At 41.7% G+C, this 23,974-nt stretch overlaps 1 protein-coding gene across 1 annotated transcript in view; it reads left to right on the top strand.

Annotated features, from left to right (window-relative positions):
• Positions 1–5,784: 5,784 nt before the first annotated feature.
• Positions 5,785–23,974, top strand: part of CCNYL1 (cyclin Y like 1) — a 30,746-nt gene continuing 12,556 nt past the window's right edge. The window contains exons 1-6 of the mRNA XM_054173029.1: positions 5,785–6,091; positions 18,703–18,777; positions 19,349–19,383; positions 20,195–20,295; positions 21,713–21,748; positions 22,880–22,931. Coding sequence (XP_054029004.1) covers positions 5,866–6,091; positions 18,703–18,777; positions 19,349–19,383; positions 20,195–20,295; positions 21,713–21,748; positions 22,880–22,931 — 525 coding nt within the window. The 5' untranslated portion in view covers positions 5,785–5,865. The remainder of the gene's footprint in view (positions 6,092–18,702; positions 18,778–19,348; positions 19,384–20,194; positions 20,296–21,712; positions 21,749–22,879; positions 22,932–23,974) is intronic.

Here is a 23,974-nt window from a genome sequence, read left to right as displayed (position 1 = left end):
AATGCACAAATCTACCTGCAAGTAACCATTGTGAGAAATGTAAAAACTTGCCTGAGAAGTGGAGTTCCTTTGAACACAAGCAGACAGCAGCTCACATGTATGGAGCAAATGGGCCAAATAAAGAGACAGAACTACCTTCCCTTGTGAGCCCACAAGCCAAAACACAGCTGGCAGCACCAATATTAGTCCTGTCAAGCCTGGAAGCCTTAATTTATTATGCATCCTGCAAATAATTATACATACAGTTAAGCTTCTAGCTTAGAAGTTGCATTCAGTAGTTGGCAGAACATGTTCCTCAGTAGCATAGATCTCCTGATCTCATTAGCCTCACATCAGGAATGAATCTAGTCCTCTGTTCAGAATAAATCTTTTTCATCTCCACAGCTCAGGAATATTGGTTGCTTCTCCTTCAGCTGTCATCACAATCTGACTTAGATTTTGCTTCAGGATCTCCCCTGGCCTTTGTTTTAAAGGCTGTGTGGACTTCTCCTGGCAGTTACAGCAAGTTCCCCAGAGAGTTTAAATTAGGATTAATTTCCCACATCTTTGAAAGTTGCTTTCCCTTTTGTGAGAAAGCAAACATGCTCTCTCCCCACCATGCATTATTAAAAGTTAAACATGAGCCATCACTTGGAGGAGAAATGAAGGCCTGTATAACAAACGTGCTCTCTTTACTGAATAGTGACATTGTCGAATTTATGAAGTGCCATCCACACTGGCATTAACACTTGCTGGGATCCATTTGGCAGCCCGTACCCTTGTGCTACTACTTTCTAGGTTACATTTAGGTCACATTTTCTTTGTGAACACAAATGGAAAAATTTCTTTTTATAAGAGCAAGGTTCAGACTGGGGGAAAAAAAAAAAGGCAAACCTACAATGCCACAAGTCAAAAGCTGCTCTGCTCCCCTCTGTTCCTGGAAGAAAGATGCACAGTGCTTTTGAGGAACAGTGAACAGATCTAGGGACCCTACTGAAGTTACTCAAGGTGCATCTTGCGCCTGGCATCTGTAGGCCATGTATCCCTGCCCTGACAATATCTGTTCATGTTCTGAGTGCTGCACATTCCAAGCCTACCCACCATAGCTCAGCTGGGCTGAACTTAACAAGAAAACCTGCCATAACCTACTCTCCAAGAAACTTTTGCCTTCACATTCAGACATAGCTACCAGGGACAAGAGGAGAAGGTTTCCCTAAAGCAAGCCTGGCACAGTGCATAGTCATTGGCTGAAGTGCAGTGGCAGCTCCTGCTGCATCACTCTGCTCTCTGCTCAGAGCCCCCCCAGGACACCAGGGCAGGGTGTTTTCCTGTGCCAACTTTCAGGACAACACTGATAGCTGGTCCTTCTTTTTCCTAGTGAGTAACTGAAACTTGTTAGGTGTGCAACTGAAACAAGACAGTGACATACAAAACCCAGAATGCCTTCATTTGAGGGTCATACCTACCTAAATTCTAGGACTTTGATCTGTGACCTCCTTGCCCGAGTTATCCTGGTTAAATGCAGCAGTGTTCAAATGAAACTAGATGTAATCTCAAAGAGGTCAATTGAGATCGAATGCTCAGTGCTAATCCAAACTACAGATACTGCATACATTTAAAGCTGAGTGATAAACTGTGTTCTTGTCTTATATAAAAAAAGTTCTCACCGTTTAGTAAGTGTTTGCCCAGTGCGGTAGATGACACAAATTCTTTCTGATTAATTTGACTTTTTTCTGTGAACAGGCAGGTTCAGGCCTCATTCAGAACAGGACACAGATCATAATCAGGCTTCTTCCAAAGTGTCTGCTTTTGGCTTTAAGTGAGCAAGAAAATACTCCTGTGGATCCCATTTCCATCAACTTGCAAGTCTCTCTTTCAAGGCGATTTTTCACCTTAAAGCTGGAGTACCCTTCCCAAGTGAGGTGCATAAACGGCATGCTGCCATCAGTGGGACTGGTGCTTGCCAATGTTATCATCAGCTCCTCCCCAGTGATTGCTCTCCGTTACTTGGAACATGGTGATCGCTACTGCACAGCAGGACTTAATAATCTTTAAGGGCCAGCAGTGTAATCAGGAGAGCTCAGTAAAACTGACCCATCCTCCTGCATTGTCATCTACATTGACAATTGCCCTGTCTTGACTGCAGCCCTGATGAACCACGACAGCCTTGAAAACAGGTAAGGATTGAATGCTGCAAGTACTGGGAAAAGCTTCAAGCAGAATGGTAAACCAATTCAGTCAAATGGGTTATGTGTAAACATGGCATTTAGGGTCTGTAAATGTGGGGAGGTTGCTGCCACTGGGTGCCCTGCTCAGAGAGAAGGGGCAGTAACTGAGGGTCTCATGGAACAGACCCTCTCCTGTGCTCTTCCCATAGCAGTAGGAAAGTTCATCTCAATGGCTGGTAGTAAGCTATTTTCAACTTATGGATTCGTTATTGCCAAGATCTGCCATCCAAAATGTGGAACTATGTGTGTGCTGTCTGTCATACATCAAAGTAACTGATTTCCTTATAATGGAAACTGCATGACGATTCACTGGGGTACATCAAGCAAAACAGCTGAAAGAAGAGATGGAAAATAGGAAGAGAACCTGGACTCATAATAAATCATGGTAGATGATTTTCAGTATATTGCTATAGCAGTAAGTCAATAGAGTGCTAAGCTGCATAAATAAAAGATAATGTGTCTCATCTTTGCAGGGTGTTGCTCAGGCTATATCTACTAGCAGGATCACCTAGTCTGCAGAAAATACACAGAGCAACAGATTTTGTCATATTACCCTGATAATTCAGATTTTAAGATTTTAAGAGTTACTTTGCCAAAATGGAGGAGAAAATTATTATTCCTCATTACTGAAGCTATAGGAAAACATGCACAGATATGGAAAAATACTCTTTACTGGCATGGTAAGATATGTGGAAGCAGAAGCTTAAATTCCCCTGGAATGCTGGGGAGGTGGGATAGTTTGCTGGTTTTAGAATTTCCAGAGATTAAAGTCAGCTTCCTCTTATTTAAGACCTACAGGAATAAGGCTATGCAGGGAAACAGACTACTGATTGCTTTCCTCCCTCTGCCTGGTTGTATAAATCCTGATGCTCTACAACAGCGCTAGTGCAGGGGAAAAGCAGCCATCCTCTTTTCCTTTGCAGCATTACACACTGAAAACAAGTATGAGACCATTGGGAAACCTCAGCCCCAGCCTCTGGGAGGCAGAGGAACCAAAACGTTGATGCCCAAATAGCAGTGAGACACATCACATGCTCCAACCCACTCAGAGTTCCCAGCATGTATCATCTATCGGGACAAGTATGTGGGGTTTTGGCTGTTGCCCTCAGTGGCTGGGTCCAGGTGCTCAGCTGAGCCATTCCTGTTCACTTCTTTACCCTTGAACATTGATTTCCCAGTGCCCCAAACTGAAGCTTTGGCAAAGGGCTTCCTGAGGCTGCTTTGAAGCCCAGACCTAACAGAGGTCCAGCTTGCTTTGGGGATCCCACAAGGCAGTTGCTGCAGTTGTACCCCCTCTCCGCTGAAGCCAGGCAGCCCTATCACATGCACTGGCATGGCTGCAAGGAACAAGTTGGACGTAGTTTAAGAAGCAGCCACTTAGCATCATGGCTGCCTGGCTGAGATGTGCAGGTCTGCATGCGGCTCCTACAACTGTGCTAGCAGGCCCATCTCTGTGGCACTGAGCTGTAGGACAGGGCCCACAGTGCAGCGGGAGCACAGTTTGCTCAGATGCGATTGTTGCTTTCGAAAATACAGTCAGCCAGGTACAAACAAGTCAGAGTACTGCTTTTCTGGCATGAGACAGTAAATTATGTCAGGTTTAATATTAAATAGCACAGATACAAGCCAGCTCTTACTCTTGAGAATTAATTACTGCACTAAACCACATCAACCCTCAAGCTTTCTTCCCTTCCCCAACCACCCTCACCAAAAATCAGTGGATGCAATACCAGAGGGAAAAACCCACCAACTTTTGAATGACTGGTTTGTGTGAAACCTGTTTTTTCAGCTCCCTGAGCCAAGTGAATCTCCTGTCCCATCCAATAGTTAAGTCCCAGTCCTAGTCCTGAGAGTAGGACCTGGCTGTCCTACAGCTTTTCAAGCAGAGTACAGTCTGTGGAGGAACACTGAAGTGCCTCCTAAAGTGCTGAAAGTAAATCTTCTCTAAGGCTCCTGTGTAATCCACAGCAAGGTCAGATTTGTCTGGAGTAACAAGGCTTTGCAAACTGTCAGTAGTGTATAGAGAGGCTTAGCTAACACAGCTTCAAACACTTGCCAGCAAGTGAAAAAGTGTAATTCATCACTCTGAGGGAGTAATCCTCATATAAATTATTTAGTTCCTCCCTTTATCATGCCTGGGATTAAGTTGTACAGATTCTAGAAATGCAGCATCTGTGACTTCCTCTCTTCAAAGAGAGTAGGCATGGTTTTATCTGAAAACTCTGTGCCTACGATCGCAAGGGAGAGACAAAATTAGGATTTGTCCTGCAAAATTAGGGTAAAACCCTGACTCTGTCCACCTTTGGAATAACTGCCAGCATAATAGCAGCATTTTGTAATATTTTGTGTGTTCCTAAGTCTTCTGCAGAGCCATTCTTCTTATCAGGGTCTGGAGTTAAATTTTTATAGCCTTAGTGAGGAGATCCATTGCAGAACGATATATTTGTGCTTATTAGGGCCTCTGACTTCTATGGGTATCATGCCCCTTAATCCATCTTCTTCGCAGTGCATTTGAACATTCCAATCCTCTGAGAAGCTCATGGGGAGCTGAGACCCATCAAGCGAAAACGCTGCTGCTGGAGACCTTCAAGCCGGGGAATCAATTCTCCGGGAATCCCAGCAGCCACGTGTAATGTTTCCTTCGCAGGCTACGTGCAGGCACTGCGCAAAGCAGCAGATTTAAGCCAGAAGCGAGCGGCAGGATGCAGCACGGCTTACACTCAGCTGCTTGAGGAACTTCACTAGAAAGGCATCAGAACCAATCACAGAGCTCACATACAGCTGCTGCGACCCCCAGCCCAGCGCTGGAGCTGCCTGCTTAGCACTTACGGGGTGAGGAGGGCACAATGCTCCGGACCCACCTAGAAACCCTTAAAACCTTTAATAGTGATGCGAAAGAGCCAGCAAGACGCGCAAAACACTGCCTTTTCAACTTGGAAGCACAGCCCGCAGCCCTACCGAAGCCTCTAGCTGCGCAGAGGCACGGAAGCACCGTGGAGACAGCGCACGGCAGGCAGGCGGGACATCAGCAATGTCCTCCGCTGTTCCTATCGCCTTACCATTTCGCTGCTGCTGCTACTGCTGCACGTGCGCGCCGGGCCAGTACAGCTCACGCCCCCGGGGCGGGCCCGGGGTGGGGCCTAGGGGCGGTGGCCGGCTCTGCGTCTGCGTGTGCGTGTGCGCGTGTGGAAGGAAGGGGCCAGTCCAGTAAGGGGGCGGCGGCGGCCGCGTGATGAACCCCAGAGCCATTGGCGAAGCAGCGTCATGCGGCATCCCGAAGGGAGGCGATTGGGTGGGAGCAAGGCGGGGCCGGGCCTCCCTCCCGCTCCCCTTTCGGCCTTCCCCCGCCCCCATATCGGCCTTCCTCTGCCCCTCCCCCGGCCAGGGGGAAGGTGGCCGCTTACGCGAGGTCCGTTGCTAGCCGCGCACAGGAGGTGGTGGCTGGGTTGCGCGGCCGCTGGGGCGGGCGGGGGCCGCGCCTGGCCGGGCCTGGCCTGGCCTAGCCTGGCCTAGCCGGGGTGGAGGCGACGGTGATGCAGCACTGAGACCCGCCCTCCTTCGGTCCCTCCTTCTCTCAGAGCGGCGCCTCGGCTCCCCCTCCCCCGCCCCAACCCGGGAGCCGCGTTAGCCGGGGCCCGGCGGGGGAGCTGCGAGCTCCATGGGCAACACCGTCACCTGCTGCGTATCCCCGGACGCCAGCCCCAAGCTCAGCCGGGCCCGCGGCAGCGGCGGGGCAGCGGCGGGGCCCGACCGTTGGGCAGATACATATCAGGCGGCGGCGGCGGGCGGCGGCTCGGGATCGGCGGAGGCCGAGTCGGCGGATTCGGATCCTGGCAGCAGCGGCCCCCATCTCCAGCACATCAGCGACCGGGAGTTCCCGGATGGTGAGCGGCGGGGCCGGTGGTCAGCGGGGAGTTCTGGGCACCACATCCCTGCTCCGCCGGCGGCTCTCCTCTTGGTAGCCGTGCTCCGCCGCGGGTGGGTGCCCGGTGGGGGTGGACTGGCAGCGCAGGGCGCGGCGCTTTCTCCTTCGCTGCGTGCCCCCTTTGTCCCACCGGCGGGGCGAGCGTGCGATCCGGCGAGCCCCTCGGGGGTTGCGGGTTGGGTTGCCACCGTTCAGCCCTGCGCCGCGCCCCAAGCAAAGTTCCCCGCGGCTGTCACCGCGCCGACAGCTTCGGGGTTTCCTGGGGGCGCCCCGCCTTGCTGCCGCCGGACGGGGGAACCTAATTGCGGGTGCGGCACATCTTCACGAAGTACAAGACGTGGGGCTACCGCAGCGGCTGCTTAACAAGTAACCCTTCCAAGAGCAGAAGAGCGGCTCGGGGAGTGCCCTGTGTGGGTCTTTGGCTGTCCCGCTGGGTGCTTCTAGCCCGCTGCGGAGAAGAGTTGAGGAGCCCGAAAGAATCATGACAGAGTCCCTGGGTGCTCCCTTTTGAGGTGGAAGTCTGGCTGCTTGTTTCTCCTTAACTATGCAGTCATTAGTTGTAGCATTCAGAGAGTTAGCAAAAGCTGCTGCTTTTCCAGTCTCTGTTGAACAGGAGGAAGGAAGAGGGTGTGTGTGGAATAAGAGAATTAAGAATTACAAAGATTGTGTGCGTATGACATCATTGTGGCTGGATGTGGGTAATTTGTAATCTAGCTATGCAGGGTGCTCTATTATAGCTGTGAACTCATTACACTGATGTTCTTTGTCATGTAGCTCTCAGTGTTCAGATTTGCTTTCATTGAGCTCACGGGAATGTACATGTTTGCTGTTCAGCTTCCTTCCAGTTATACCTGGAACACTGGTGTCACACGGACTTGGTCTGTATTGCTTTGCCTTTGCAGACATGCCTAGGAAGAGCTTGCAGGTTTATGCTTCAGTGAGAGTTACCCAAACAACATGTAACAGGTTAGGAATGTTCCTGTCTGTATGTTCGCGTGATACTCTTAAGTATATGGCACAGTGTAATAGCTTATAATATTCAAAACCTAGTTTAATGAACAAGTGTCTTGCTATTGCTTTTCATAACCACATGGAATATAGTCAGTTGAAAAAAAGATGATCTGACATCTTTAATGTATGGTGCATACAATAACAGTTATCACTGGCCTGCCATGTTGTGAACTTAGGAAAAGGCACTTTCAGAGGAACTGCAGAAGACTGTGCAGAAACTTTTAGAATTGGAATTACTAAACTTGAATGCTTCTGCGCAGCACCATACAGTGCAGTTGTTACAGAAATGAGATAGAACAGTCAGCTTTGAGGTAGCTGTGCAGTACAGCAGTAGGAGAAATTATATTTGCTATCTAGGAGAACTGTGGTTTTGTTTGGGTTTTTTGTGAGAAGGTATTGCAGAAGTCTCTCAACTTTCCCATACTCCAATGAAGTAGAAGGAGCTAAACTTCCTAAGGAGTCTAATAAGCCAAGCAAAAATGCCTAAGCTAAGTAAATCTCAGGAGTAAGGGTGTTTTCAGTCTTTAGTATGTGATCATGTCAGCAGTGCTAAGTAACTAGGTTTAATTGTGAATTAAAAAACCCAGATGTCAAAACTGGCTTTGAATTAGGGAAGTGTTTTAAGTTTTTGAATTCACAGGTGTGAATAGAAGTGTAAGTCCAAGAACAGCATCATAGCTATCACAAATTTTACTTTTGTGGCTATGGAAACTTTAGTCTTGAGGCAGGAGATGTTCCTAAAATTAGAATTGTGTAATTAGTATTCACTTTAGATGATTTTAAATATCATTTTTACGGTGATATGTGGTTCACTATTGTATGGCCTCAGAAAATCCACTACAAATGATAGATTCCATTTGTCTACAGTTTTCTGATTGATATAACTGTTTAGGGCTTCCTAAAGCATCAAAGTTTGATATCTTTATGAAAATGCAGTTCTGGATGGTCAATGTGAAACTTACTGTGTTCATTTTCAAACACTGAAGTGCTGTCTGGGTGGGATTGAAGGAGTTCAAAACACAAAGCATTACTTGTGAAGTCTGAAATGAAGCGTTGGGAGACACGTTATAATGAAATGTTAAGTGATACTGCTATCTGTTTAAGACCTTCCATGAAAATAATAAATCTGTAAACATAGCACTTGCATATACCAGATAGCTATGCTTATCCCTCTTATACACTAGGGTATAAAAGCTGCTAGCATACCCAAACCATGCAGGCAGCCTACATGTTTTTGTGCTGCTGGCTACTGCAGAGCATTAGCTTGTTGATACAGTGTTAAGTAGCCCAGCAGTTTCATTTGTAACAGCAGGTAATACTATAATTTGTTTAAATTCTATTATTTATTAATGTATAGTATCATAGGTTAACTAAGGTGCCATTTTCATCAGTATCAGAAGGTTGAGAACCTATCAACTGGCCTTTTCTTGACTGCTTTGGCAGGGGGAAGAGAGAAAAAGCTGTAAGGAAAAAAAGGCAAGATCATGTTAGCTATTTTTGTTACATGCTGCTTAGTTCTAGGAGTTTCTAAGAACACAGCTAAATATATCAGAAAGCTAGCATCCAAATGTGATTCAGATGCTTCATTCCTTACATTTCTATCTTTTAGTTGTTTGTTGTTCTTAAGCCTGTCTTAATACTATTGCACATTTTGCTAAAATTGAATGTTTTGATTTTATCAGGAATGCAGAAGTTAGCAACTGAGCTTTGGACTTCTTTTGTAGTGTTTTGTCATGAATTTTTGTAGCAAGTGGAATGTGGTCCTACCAGGTCTGTGCTCTTAAATAAGGACTTTAGTCTTGTAGCTTTTCCATCATGCTACTTAAGGGGCACTCTTCTCCAGTCAGCACTGCTTAGATTGTCTGTGTCACATCAGAATTAAACAAGAAAAATCTCACTTTCTTAAAATGTGTAAGTTATGAAGTGGTATTTGTGTGAGACAAAAAAGGAGTGGTAAGTGGGATGGAGATTAAACACACTGTGAACTGAAAGTGTAATGTTTCAGCAGAAATTAATGCAAATGGGAAGGGATTGTCAGATCCACTGCTAAAAGACAATTTAAAAGGTGAGTTTGTATTTTATGGTTCTCAAGATCCTCAGCCATAATCTGTTCAGTGCACACTTTTTCAGAATGAGAAATGAGCCTGCATTTGTGGTGTGGTATGGTAAGCCAAATTTTACTAAATAGATGGGAATGAACTTAACTGGGAAAACAACAATTTCTTCCAAATAGGTTCATGCCTACTATTAAATATCAAAAGCTAAAAGGAAACTAGAGCTGCTAGAAGACTGTTCAGTTGAGCACTAGTGTTCCTTCTTCAGTGTGCAAGCAGCAGTCCAAAGCAGTTTAATTTGACCAAAAAGGCTTTCCTATCTAGTTTTAGAAATAACAGCTCTTTGATCTTAATGTGCCATTTGGGCTGTGCTGATTACTGGGTTTTTAGTTGTTTGTGGTTTTGATATATTTGTTTGCTGGTTAGTATTTTTTGGTTGGTTGGATTGTTTCTTTGATTGTTTTTGTTTTCCAAATAAGTGTTTGCTAATCTTTATTTTGGATTATTTATTTCCTGTGATTTTATTTTTTTTTCTGGTCGTCTGGGAGAGAGCTTCTTATTGCTGACACTATCTTGCCAGGTCTCTGTTTAAACAGACTAATTTTTCATAAATTCTTTGATCCTTGGGTAAAACTAGGACAAGGCCTTGCTTGACATGCTTTTCTTACTTGTACTTGGAAACATCTCCCTCTACCACTGCTGTTTACAGAGTTCAGCAGTTTTGAGCGGAGATTTGCCTGATTTACATGAAATGTGGGGAAGATTATTGACATACTGAATTGGTGGGACAAGACCTGGTATCATTGTCTGGAAAACTTGCAGGGGGTGGTGGTGGAGAATGCCAAAGGAAAGGACAGGCAGGGATGAGAGGTGCTGAGTGGGATGAAGTCATCACACAGAGATTAGATGGGAAAAAACTGAAGGGAACTTTGAAGAGGAGAGTTAATAGAGAATGATGTGAGATTTAGCTGAACAGGCTCAGATGGTCATGCCTAGAATGACTCTTCAAGCAACTCAGAGCCTATACTCTTTTTTTTCAACAGGCCCCTGACTCTCTAGAGTCTATGTCATGCTGAAAGGGGTGAGCTTCAAGTTGCCTGCATGCCACAGTTATTAAACAGTGTTGAAGATGAACCGATACTCTAATGTATTGATTGTGAACTGATTTCACCAACAGCTTGTCTTCATATGTCTTTGCAGAAGGTTCATTTGTTTCTCCATCAGAGGATGTCAGCTTACTTCAAGCATCCATGTGGTTAGAGGGGTTTTTTAATATTTATTTTTTATATATATCCTGATTAAAATGTTGGTAAAGTAAATTGAACTAGGCCAAAAAGAAAAGTTAGATGCAAGGGGTCAATTTTTTTGTGCCAGTATTTTTAGCACAGTAATAGCTTAGCCATCTCATTTTGAGATTTGTGCCTTGCGATTTGAAAATCTATAGCTGAATAGCCTGGCAAATACTGTTGTCCAGTTAGTCAAATATGAAACTAGGGTGAAAACCAACTGATTCTTTGGTTCATTTAAGGGTGTTCCACCTTTTTTCTTTTTTCCTTTAGGTTCACTTTTCTTTCCCCTAGAACTTTCAATATCTCTTTCCTATAACTGACTAGGAATTAATTACTAAGATAATTGTAGCAGTTACAAGTAGTACGGATCTTGACAATGTTAAAGAATTGACTCTATAAGCCTGAAACATCTTCTATGTTGTTTCTATGTAGTGGAAGTGTCTGAATTTCTAAGTTGTTCAGAAATAATGCTGTAATTGAAAACCTGAGGGTTTTGATAAAACTTATGGAACTTAGACATTTTTATTTATTTTTTTTCTTCACTGTTTCTATGTAACTTCTCTCTAGGATCATTTCCACTTCTGGCTTTCATTAGGAAGCTTACTCTTTTCTCTCCTACCTGCCAAGGTAGATGTTGTAGCTGAAAGTGTCTGTTCTATCAAGCATGATCTGTGTGGTGAGGTCGTACCAAAAAGCTGACTAACAGAGGGACAAACACTTGCACAAGCCAACAAAACACAAGAGCCTACTCCTCCCAAATTTGCCTTATCCATTGAATTAAGGTTTCTAACAATATTTCTTCCACATACAGGAAGAAGTGACTTTGGGAGGCAGGAAGAAAATTCTGTCAAACATTAAGAACCCAAACCTTTGATTTGCAGATCCTTGCAAACAAGCTCCACTTGAGATTTCTAAATGTTTGTTTTTTCTTAAATATAGCTAGAGCTTGAATGTCCACTCATATTTCACTCACTGGAAAAAGTGTTTTTTTCACTCACTAGAAAAAGAGTGTTTTCAGAAGAAGACTCTCAAGTGTTTCGACTTGAAGGGACAAACAAACAAGGATGAAAGTGGTGGAAATAGCTTGTTGCTATTTGTGTAGTAAAGCCACATTAATAAAACTGAGGATTGTACTTGCATGTGATGCTAAAGCCCCACTGTCAACCAGGAGCATTCTGCAGTGTTGGATGAGCTGTGTGTGTATAGCACAGCTTTTCTTCTGTTTGGAGATCTGAAAGGGTCTCGAGTCATACAGTAATGAAACATAGTTGTTGGGTGTTTCCCGGTGTGAAAAGTAACACTGGCTTGCATCCAATGTGTCAATCAGACTTGGATAATAAATTGTCGGATACCAGCTTCTCAAAGCAAAAAGCCAACAACACGAAAGTATTCTGGAAAACTATTGGACATGTTTTATAATGCAGGTAGTTATTCCTCTTTTATAGAAAAAGAATGCAGGTAAGCTGAGAATCCAGAAAGCCACTGTAAAGAATGACTGTCCTTGAGCTTATGCCTGAAATAGCACAAAACTTGATGACACTGTTAACTTTCATAAAAGCCCAAACTTCATTTGATATTTGCATTCATGTGAGGAATTGGAAGAAAAGAAAAAACTTAACATGTGTCAGTCTATCAGGTGGCATTTGACAGCTAGCATCTTATGCTGATTACCTGGGGACACTGGACAAGACTAATTTCTGGTAATGGTCTATTTCTGAACCAGACTCTGTGAGGCAGAGGGCAGTTACAGAGTTGGTGCCAGGAAGGCTTTCCTTAAATTTGCAGTGATTCGCATTCAACTAGAATTCTAAAATATGGTCAGTCTTTAATGTGGGCACTTAGAATGCCATTTTGGTTTGGCTTAGCTTATCAATTAAAAAAATACAGCTGTGGAGTTCTACTTTATTTTTGCATGGTAGTTAATGGTACTGTGTGTGAAGGCTTGTATGGGAAATAAAAAATGGACAGTGTGGAACCAATTCTTAGGTTTTTTTTCAATGGTCCTGCCTTAAATGCAGTACAGAAAAACATCTCTAGCAAAACATTAGTTACTTTTAAGATTTAGCTTGCAAACTACTGTTTTCTTTCTAGTTCCAAGATAAAATCCTAGGGGCTTCTAGTTTTGTACCCTTTTAATTGGTCCTCCCTTCACTGTGGTATTCAGGGCACTCCTGACATCTGGCTGTTCCACCCAGCTAAAATGTGTAGTAGAAGTGATTATAGCCCTGGCAGATACCTAATGAAATACATAGAAGCATACTTTATTCAGTCCCAGAAAAGCTAGGTATTTATGGTTAAACAGATCTCTTTGTATGTTTCCCCAGTGAGTGCACATGGGATCAAGTTGAGATTTGTTGTGGAAGCTGAGCATAGCAGTGTGGATCCTTCTATAAGAAATCTGAGAACACTAACACTATATTGTGGGGTGGTTTGTTTTTTTGTTGTTGATGTTGTTTTGGTTTGTTTTTTAAAGCATAGAAATAAATAGTTAAATTAAACCTTGGATAGCCCAGAATATTTAATGGTTGGCCTACACTTCTGCTTTCTAAATTCTCCTGGGTTTTAGTAGCAAATTTGAAATGCTTACTGTGTCAGTTTCTTGTTGAGCCAGCCCAGTTCAGGAGAGTGGTGGAACACAGCTCTTTATGAATTAAGAGAGCTTGTATGTTGAAGTAATTTCTGATGCTTTCTAAAGGATAATAGTGTGCTTAACTATGTGCTAGGTATTAGTAATGATGTTGCTGTTCTCACAGTAGTGCCATTAAAGAACTGTCAGATTTTAAATAGCTTTACAACATCCTTCTGTGCATATTGTGTCAAGTCACGATCTTCAGAAGTAATCAGTGGTCAAACACTAGTACAGGCTGTCCAAAGAGGTGGTGAGGTCTGTGTGAAGATATTCAAAACTTGGCCTGGACACAATCCTGGACAGATTGCTCTAGCTGACCCTGCTTGAACAGGGTGTTGGACATAAGTGATCTCAAGAGATCGCTTCCAGCCTCAAGGATTCTGTCTTTCTGTGAACAAAGGTCAACTGTGTGGGTTGGTTTTCATTGTTTCTTTTTAAATAGTTGATTTCCTCTGGGTGGTTAGGAGTGTTTGTAAGGGACCTGTGTATATGCGAGCATTGGTTGAGATTGCTTTCACCAAGATTCTTCACCAAAACTGTTCCTTTCTGACAACTGGTTCTGTTTAAAAGCACTTTGTTGCACAACAGATCTAGTCCTTTATGTATTTAAATTTGCTTGTCTTACTTAAGAAAACAAAGCAAGTTTCATGTCTTTTGAGTCCATCCCTATCTGGAAGAGAGATGTATTCTGTTGAAAATGAATAATTGGGAAATCAAGTGCTTTCATTCTGTTCGGGTCTGGTGAAGAAGCTGCCCATGGAACATTTGAAGGATAGACTAGCCTCTGTATAACCAAGAACATAATAGGAGAAGACAAATGGAAAACAGATTAGGTGTGCTGGATTCTGTGGTGCATTCAGTGTAAATGATGAGGAGTAGAAGCAGGTTGGATTGAGAAACCAGAATTGTAACCTTTGGGAAAGTTTTTTAGGAATATAAATAGAATAGCATAATTTAAAGGACAAATAATTTTATATGAAGTTACTGTTAGGAATAACAGGCATTTTAAAATGTATTGGCATACTTTAATTTGTTTTAGTTTTTAAATATTATATGGGAATGTTAAGTAACTTGCATCTTTCACACTGTGAGGTAATGAGATGGAAGCTCAAGCATTAAAGCTTGGAGCAGGGAAAGAAAATTTGTGGCAAAGATGATTTTATTTAATTCTTTAGGTATGTGCAGTATCAAAGTGTTACTGCTGTCTAGTAAAGCAGAGGAAAGGGCTAAAAATACTGAAGGAAACACAGTATTATATTGTTCTTAAGTAGTGAAATCATCAAAGGACTGCTTCTTAGTAACAGTGACATCTTTGAGTGTCAGTTATATTTATGAGATAATGTATGTAGCACAATGCAGTGTGTAACGTGTCCTTAGAAATCACCAATGCAGGTGTGTAAATAAGTAGACAAGTAGCTAGCATTATAAATTTCTAAAACCCACGCATTCTTATATGGCATACATGAGTACAAGTAAATTTTTGAGTGGATTTTATGTTGAGGAAGAGATGTAAGATCTTGAGGTTTGCTTTTAAAAGTAGTATGATCTGCCCTGTATGCTCTTTAACAGCCTATGAAGTGCGCAGCAGCAGCAGAGGTAGCTGGGATTGTCTGAAGGGCGAGAAGTCTCCCAAGGGTTCTTTAAAATGAGCATGATGAGAGAGGGAATGAAGTTCAGGCTTCTCTATGCTCCTGTTGAAGATAGGATTGATTTGACAAGCTTCTTAGTACCATGTGAATGAATGGCATGGAGAGATCTTGAGAAATAAGGGGGAAGGATGTATCTAATGCACAGTTCTCAGAGATAGAGGGCCATTGAAGCATCACAGTATTACTGTGCTGCTCCCACAGATTTATTTGGTGGTGGGAATCCCCCTCACCTGGACTGAGGGTCCAGTAGAAATGTGTTTTGGCTTCTATTGATAGCCTTTAGAACAAAGTTGTTTTCTCGCTTTTTATGCCATCCTGTTGCTTCTGTCATTTCTCTGATTTGCGTGTTTTAATTCCCATTATTTCCGATCATCGTGTGGCATACCATGCATCTTTATTTTGCTCTTAATTTTGTGAACCTTGAGCTTTCTGTCATATGTCTTCTGATGCAGCTCCTAATCAAGACTCATCCTTGTTTTCAGGGCTAGATATCTTGGGTTTGGACTCGTCAGTGCTACCCGGATAAAGTAATTGTAATTATGCTTGGTTGTGAGTCAGATTGTTTGCAGGCAGATTAGTCTTCTCCTCTGGCTTTTGTTTTGCTGTGTTTCCCATTAACGTTTTGCCGCTTCTCGTGTCCTTATCTGCCTTTTGCCTTCGTCAGCTGTATTGCTGTTGCTTTTTGGTATTCCACAAGCAGCGCTGGCAGTTTATGAAGAGAAAACTGTGGACTAAGTTTTCCATTGCTTGGAAAAAGCATTGTCCTGGGAGAACAGCATGGAAAGGATGGTTAAACTTCTCTGGCTGGTTAGAAGGGGAAAGCTACAGGGAGACAGTCTACTGAATGAATCTTTGCAGTCTCTTGCAGTACAAAATCAGATGTAGTGTTTCTGCTAATGCCATGTTACTCTAGGATAAGAAGCCTAGCTACAGTTGATCTTGACCACTTCTTGGATTTTGTGCCGGGGACTGTACAATGTGTCTTGGACCTCATTAGTACCATAACTCTGGTTGTGTGATCTGTATTGTGCTATGGATGCTGATAACCTGCTTTTTCCAGCAGAAGGGATCTTGTGTCTGGCAGAGCACTGTGGAACTGGAGCCAGTAAAGTCAATTTTAATTTCACTGTTATTCCCAAATGCATGGGTCTGCTTGGGTTCAGGAAGGCAGGTTTGCCTTGTGTAGCCATGTCTCAAGTATGTCCCTTGGTGCATCCTGTAGTGCTGCAGATCTTAGATCCTTCTTGTCTGGGATGAAAGGTGGTTGTATTTGCATGTGTGTAATTGTAGTGCTTTTAACACTAGATCTGGTTTCTGGCATCTAAGAAGCATGGATAGAGGGTCTGACAGAGCACAAGAGGAGGCAAAAACCTTATGTGAAGCAAGCTTTAAGTCATAGTTTCAAAGTAAATAAAAAACCTCAAGGATGTCAAGATGTTGGTGGGTCTTTTCATGGGGTGAAGGAGCATGGGCATTATGCCATACAGTATCTTCCCTGGGGGAAAAAAAAAGCAGCTGTCCTGTTCCTAACATTTATCAATGACCTGGAGGAGGCAATGGAGTGAACCCAAACTGCAGATGTCACCCTGTTGGGCAACAGTTGATATGAAGGCTGCTAGATAGGTTGGAGCCTTGTGAAATTCAGCAAGGAGAAACACATAGTCCTGTGTTAGGAGTTACTCGGTAACTCCGAGGTATTAGTCTCCCTCAGCTGGAAAGGTGATCTGAGCTCTGTGGGCCGTCTTGGGATGCTTTTAAAACTCAGCTGAATAAACCCTTGAGCAGCCTAGGTCTTCTTAGCTGACCATGTTTCTGGCAAGAGTTTGAACTAGAGACCTCCTGAGGTCCGTTCGAACCTGACTTACCCAGTTGCTCTAAAAATTGCAGCTGAACCGTAAAAGGTACATTCTGAAATGTTTGCTCTGCTTGCATCATAACTCGCTAATAATAATCTGTGTTTTTAAGCCACTTACTGCAGTCATGTTCTGTCTCTTGATAATATTTGTTAGTTAGACTAGCAAAATATTTCCATTTCTGAATCACTCTTCCCTCAAATCTAAACAATTGTTTAGTACTTTCCATTACTAGTGAATTCCCTAATTTGTTGTCAAATTTTGTTGGTTTGGGTTTTTTTTTAATAGAGTGCTGGTGTTAGAAACGAGAATTGATCTCTATACTGTCACTTAAAAGTGATAATGCTGGATCAATGTTAGAAATTTTAAACAATTACACTGGTTTTGTTGAGACATTAAAATGGTAATTAAAATGTGCCAGTATGGCATACTATTGTGTGCTAGATTTTTTTTTTTCCCAGAGAATTAGTGTATTAGTCGTACTTCAGATATGAGCAATTCCATTCTAGAGCTTCTAAACCAAGATTTCTTACATTTTAAACCACAGGATTAAATTCAAGCATCTGTTCACTGTGTACATACCATGAATGAGTACAGTAAGGTGAAAATAGAAATACTGGGTTTGTAAGTTAGCTTTTATAAACTGACTGAGGTGGTCTGCATTTGTAGCTGACTGGCCCTTTTTGAGAGGGGAGGAAATTCCTGACAGAACAATTTTTGTGTTCCTAAATAGATCTTGGTTACCTTACTTATACAGCAGAGATTCAAAATTAGTGGTCTTCATCCTGGACCAGTTTCAGAGTAGTACTGTTAGACTAAGATCAGTGATGTTGTAAGACAAGTGCTTGGAAAACATCCAGGTCTGGATACCAATGTTTTGTACCAGTGGGAATCTGGAATGAGAAGTCTTGGAAACACACATACTTGTGCAATTACAGTCACTTGTTGACGCATGAGGGGCTGTGGCTGTACTATGGGTTAGGTGCAGCGGCAAAACTCATTCACATAGCTGAGACTTACAGCATCAAGACAGTTTCTGTGTACTTTGGCTACTGTTTAACCAGAGTTCTGTTGGTTGAATGCATAAAAAGCTCTTAAGACTAGTTTTGTTTTGTTAAAAGTCAGTGGCGAATCTCAGATGACTTTGTTTTCTAAGGGTGTGGCAACTGCATTGGCGCACCACCTTGAACCACTGACATGCAACTTTGCAAGCTTGCATGCTTTTATGGTTAGCGTGGCATGAGTAGTATACAGAAAGGTCAGACTGACAAATGTAAATGGATGTGAATTTGCTCTTTCCAGAATGTACAGGATGACAGTGCTAGATTGTTCATGTGTTCACAAAGTCAGTGTCTGTAGTATGACTTCCGCAGAACAGCTGTTTGTTGTCGCAATGCTAACGCAGGTCAAAATTTCGTTACGATGTTTACAGTTTCTTCAACAGTCTTTGTAGTGATCACTCCATCGTAATCTAAGGGAGTAATGTGTCCTGATAGAACGTCATCACTGGTTCGTTGTGGCAAAGAATAAAGCAATAATTTTGGTTTTCAGTAATTCTATATTAGCTGGACATGGTTTTGCTTGAAATTCCAAAAGAACAGAATAGTGTAAAATCCATGTTTTGACACTTATCAGCACTGTAGAATTTACTAGGTTATAAGACCACAGAGATTATTTCCTGTCTCTATTGAAGTTCAAGCTTTCTGCCCTCTACTGAGCACAGGTTCCACATCCAGCTATCCTAACAAGGAGTGCATACTGATTTCTGAAGTTGTGTGTTGTTTTCTGAGACTTCCCTTTGCAGATTCTGTTTTGATGGAAGCTATAAGCTACTTGAGAGCTTCATGGCAGTAGGAATAAGTCCCCAGGCTTGCCTTTTTTTTCCTTCCCCCTCCAGTGAGGAAAATGTCAGATTTGTATTTATCTTGGCAAAAGTAAGATGTTGCTTTAGAGACAGCCTGTTCTATGTATTTCTGATAGTGTTCTCCATAACTCTGCTTGAGCATTTTAAGGCTGTGTGGGCATTGTTGCACTAATCATCTTCTTCTGTTAAAGGTCTCTCCTTTTTTGTAAATTCTGTTTCAGATTTAGCCTTGGAATCTAATCCATCTGATCATCCCAGAGCAAGCACAATTTTCCTGAGCAAGTCACAAACAGATGGTAAGTGTGGTTTATTGGTTTTTGTTTGTTTGTTTGTTTTTTTTTTTTTTTGTTTTGTTTTTGTTTTGTTTTTTTCCCTGATTTTAAAAAGAGGTGGGAGAAAAACTGGAAAAATAACAGCCCATTTTAATGATACAACTTGGGGACACTTAAATTGCTTTAATTCTTTCGAAGCACAGGGACTGGTAATTTGTATGTTGATATAAACATGTTCATAGGTTGTTTTACTTAATGCTTAGAATCACTTGATCTTCTAAACACTTAAATATCAGAAGATTTCAAAAGCAGAGATTGTAGTAGCCTGAAGGAGAAAAGCTTTCTTCACTTGTGTAATTCAAGCTTCAAGCAGTGGGTTGTTTTTTTTATGACCAGTTCCTAAATGTATGTGCATATGGGAAGCTGGAAGTAGTATTTTTAACTGAAACTACTTTTTCAGACACCTAAAATAAAATTTGAAACTTTTAATACTCATACATTTGAGAAGACTAGGTTAATAGAATTGCTTTTATTGAATGTAAATTGGGGAATGTATTTAGAAGCCTTTCAAGTCATGCTGTTTCTCCCTTTTCAGTGCGAGAAAAGAGGAAGAGTAACCACATCAATCATGTAAGTAAAACAAAATCTTTATAGATAATATTAGCATGCTGAGACAAATTCAAGAAACAACTGCAGTACTTCTAGGTACACGTGTTCCAAATCCTCCTTAGTGAGATAAAACTGAATTATCTTTGTCTGCCTTTAAAAGATAAACAGGCACAGCATTACAGGGGAGGTTTAGGCTGGGTGTTAGGAAGAAATTCTTCACAGAAAGTGATTGCCCATTGGAATGGGCTGCCCAGGGAGGTGGTGGAGTCACCATCATTGGAGGTGTTTAGGAAGAGACTGGATGGGGTGCTTGTTGCCATGGTTTAGTTGATTAGATGGTGTTGGATGATAGGCTGGACTCAATGATCTCAAAGGTCACTTCCAACCTGGTTAATTCTATTCTATTCTGAAAGATTAAGAATGGATTTTTTTTTTTGTTCTTGTATCAGTCTTGAGCATTTCAGAACAGCAAAGGAGAAAAATATAACTCTACATTTTTTTTAGACAGAAGTAAAACTGGATTAACTTCTCATCTGAGATTACAAGTCTTAAATGACTTACTGTTTGAGCATTACTACAGGAGTTATTGTAAGAAATGTATCCAGCATGAGAAAAGATTGATGAACAAACATTATCATCAGCATGATAAACAAGTGATAAATCATCAGTTTTAATATCTGAAAATGTGCTTGGAGCTTCTTCCACACATAACAGGAGTACTCATCTATCAAGGCCTCTGCAGCAGCTAGTTGAGATGTAAATCCAGTATTTAGTGTGGTAAACCAATGTTTTTCTGTTCACTTTATCTTTTTTTTTTTTTCCCCCCCCTAAGATTTCTCCTGGACAGCTTACAAAAAAATACAGCTCATGCTCAACAATATTTATAGATGACAGCACTGTCAGTCAGCCTAACCTTAGAAGCACAATAAAGTGGTAAGAATCAAATTTATCATCATCAAGGGGATGAGAAGCACTGCAAGATTTATTTGGGATTTTGTGGTGATCTTGCCTGTTATAAAGCCAGTTGCACGCTTGAATGAGAGGACCACAGCACTGTTTATTCAGGCCTGTCATGGAAGGGTTGGAGAGGTCTGGTTAACTATGGCTGCTGAAGCGAGATTGTTTCTTCTGAGTTACAGAGTTAATGTACTGTTGTATTTCAAAGTAGTTTACTTGAGAATCTGAGGCAGTGCAGAAGTGTGTCAGCATTTTGGGTTTAAAGGTGTGTGTTGGCATGGGGAGCTCAAAGGCTTCACATTGAAACCCAAATCCAGAAACTCCCAAGCTGGGAAAACTTGAAATGGATTTTTTATGGAGTTGCAGGTAAAGCTTGCAGGACTGGGGTTTGCTATTTGCCGGTGGTGTTCTTCTGCCCTCTAGCTGTGGAGAGCAGCGTGTTGCCAGCTTCCAGTTTAATTCTAGCCTTTCTGCCTTTTTTTAGTGTTTCTTATTTTAGGTAGTTTGATAATTCCTTGGTAGTCTTGGTTCTCCAATGGATATGGTTGTTTGACCTATTGTTCTGGGTACCACAGAGACTGTTCTTTGTTCGTAGATGACACCAGCTGAGAATTCAGAGTTTTACTGTGTGTGAAGGGAAAGGAAAGCAAAGTATCTTCACACCCAGAGGGCTTTACTGTTTTAACAGTTTTGTAGAGTTAAAAAATGTCTAGGTCTATTCATTGCTTTAAAATTCGGTTTCAGATGAAAGTATCTAGCACATCACTCTTCCTTTTCTAGAGAAGAAAGAGCCTACAAATTCCATTTGGGAACCAAGTGCCATTTTGAAGTGGTGTACAGCTGACAACAGATCAGATCATGATGGATTCCTGTGATGGCAGTGTTCCTGCTGCCAGTAAATTACCTGAAATTTGGCCACAGTAGATGATTTAAATCTGTGGCCTTGCTTGGCTTAGCAGAGACTGAGTTCTTTTCATGTCCCCTTGTTGAGTTATGCTAGCATAATATCTCAATTATTCTCTTTTTTTTTTTTGGACAGATCCTAAATTAGACAGAGATACAGAATTAAAACAGAAGCAGCAGCTCTAGAATGGTATATGTATCATTAGGGAGAACTTCTATTATATTTCAGTTGTCAGTAGTCCACATTTTCAATAAATGTCACCTAATCAGGCAATAGAAGTGGTGTGTATTTAAAATGTGGTGTAACACTTATTCCACAGCACAAATACCTGTGCCATGAATGTAAAAGTAGTTGGCTAGCAAGTTTTATTTGTCCAGTATCTTTTCAGACACAAAGTACTTGAGAACATGAGAGGAAGCCAGTGCTTACTGCATTCTGATACACAGAATATTGTTTTAAGTATTTTTCTTTTTTTTTTTTTTTCTCCAGTGTAACATTAGCAATATTCTACCATATAAAGAACAGGTGAGTGAACTGGCTTTGCTGAAATGCAACAGCTTTTGTTTTGAGCTAAGGCTATGGCTCAGTCACTTCAGCTAGTATAACTTAAAGGAGTTGAAAAATCTGGCACTTCATGCTGTACCTGCTGCTTCTTTGTACTCCCTGTTGAGCTGATATGGAAAGGTCAGTAATACATCACAGAATTTCGGAGGCTGGAAGGGCTCTCGAAAGATCATCTACTCCAACCCCCCCTGCCAGAGCAGGATCACGTACACCAGATTACACAGGAACGCATCCAGGCGAGTTTTGAATATCTCCAGAGAGGGAGACTCCACAACCTCCCTGGCCAGCCTGTTCCAGTGCTCTGTCACCCTCATAGTGAAAAACTTCTTACTCATATTTACATGAAACTTACTATGCCTCAACTACCACCCATTGCCACTTGTGCTGTCATTGGGCACCACTGAGAAGAGCCTGGCTCCTTCCTCTTGGGACTCACCCTTTACATATTTATAAACATTGATGAGGTCACCTCTCAGTCTCCTATGAGCTAAAGAGTCCCAGTTCCCTCAGTCTCTCTTCGTATGGAAGATGTTCCACCCCCTTAATCATCCTCATGGCTCTGCACTGGACTCATTCAAGTAGCACCATCCGAGAGATGTGCTTCATCAAGAATGAGGCATAAAAAGTGAAAACAAAGGGAGCTAGAAAAATGCACTTCACTTGCCACAAATTAGTCTTTGGACTTTGTTTAGCTTTTCCTGAGTACAGAGCTACAGATTAGTTTTGATGGGCACAGAAGCACTCTGTCCCAGGTACAAATAATCCTTGCCTCTGTAGCTTGTTATATAACACACTTCAAAATTGCAGCAACCTATTACTGAGACCCTTTCACATTTTAAGGGAGAACTGTACTAAGCATAATATGAGAACATGGATGGCTGCTCATTGTTAAGCTTCTTAAATATTCAGTTGTAAGACCTCATCTATAAATACTTTGCAACAATGCACTACAGCTTCATAACATACTCTAGAAAAAGATGAACTATAAAATAAGTCCCTTATCTTCTTTAATGAATTGTACTTTCTAGTGGACCATGGCATTACCTATGAACTTCTTTTGATAAAACAGAGATTTTTTTTTTTGCTTTCTAGAGATTCTGACAGATCGTTGGATATTTTTGATGAAAAATCTCATCCTCTCACAGTAAGTGTAACGTTTTTGTCCTCTGAATGTTTATCAATGTACATATTTTTGTATCTTTACATACAAAATGCAGTGAAAACTATGCTCTGAACTTTTGATATCAGCTCGATCATGAATAGAACCCAGTCCTTCTAAATGTGGCAAAACATGTTTGGTTTTCTGTATAGAAAGCAAGCACACGCTGATTCTTGCATGTTTCATATCTGAGTTTTGTCTGACTCCTTTCTTCCTCTCTCTTAACACTACTTTAGAAGTCTGTCCTATGTCTTTAGGAAGACATGGTTAGTAGATCTGTAACTAACCTCTTCAAATGACTGCAAACAGGAGAACATAATACACAAAACCTCACACAAAGCAGGAGACAGTGAGGTGGGTCTTTACAAAACCTGAAAGGCACAATTTTAAAGCAAATATGCTTAATGCTGCTTGCAGTAACAGCTAGGAGTATTCAGCGTGTGATTTTAATATGACTGGTTCTGGTACATGTTTTGAAACAATCTTAAAATGCAAAACCTGCTAGTACAAGCAAGTTCAAGACTGTAATGTTGTGCTTTTTATGTCCAGTTTGAACAGTCAGCTTAATGGCCATCCTACAGAACTGCTTCCTTTGTTTTAAATTTGAAGATAATTTAGCAACGCTCTATTGTCTATGAAAATTCAGTTTGCTCTGAGACTTACCTGTGTAAATGCAGCTCAATCTCTCGCACAGATCTGACTTGTTAATAAACAGGCTTTAAAACACAACAAAATATTTTAAGTTTCTTAGCATTTTATTCCTAAACGTGGAATTGTCCACCTAAATAAATGCAGGTTTTTTCGATGAACTTCGGAAGAGCTATGTAGAAGACTTATTGTATGAACTGTGCCACTTCAAGAGAAAAGTCTGACCTTAACTGTTTTGACAGTGAATCTGTTGTTTCACATTGAAAATTATTTATGTAAGATGAACTCTACTTCATCAGTCAATTTCTTTTCATTATGTAACAATCTGACATCTTTTGCTGCTTTTGCAGAGCCAACCTCCTATTTAATGATTATGAACA

This window comes from Dryobates pubescens, chromosome 2 (genome assembly GCF_014839835.1).
Source record: "Dryobates pubescens isolate bDryPub1 chromosome 2, bDryPub1.pri, whole genome shotgun sequence".
NCBI classification, from domain to species: Eukaryota; Metazoa; Chordata; class Aves; order Piciformes; family Picidae; genus Dryobates; species Dryobates pubescens.
The sequence above is the reverse complement of the archived record's forward strand: the minus strand, read 5'-3'. Positions and strand labels throughout refer to the sequence as shown.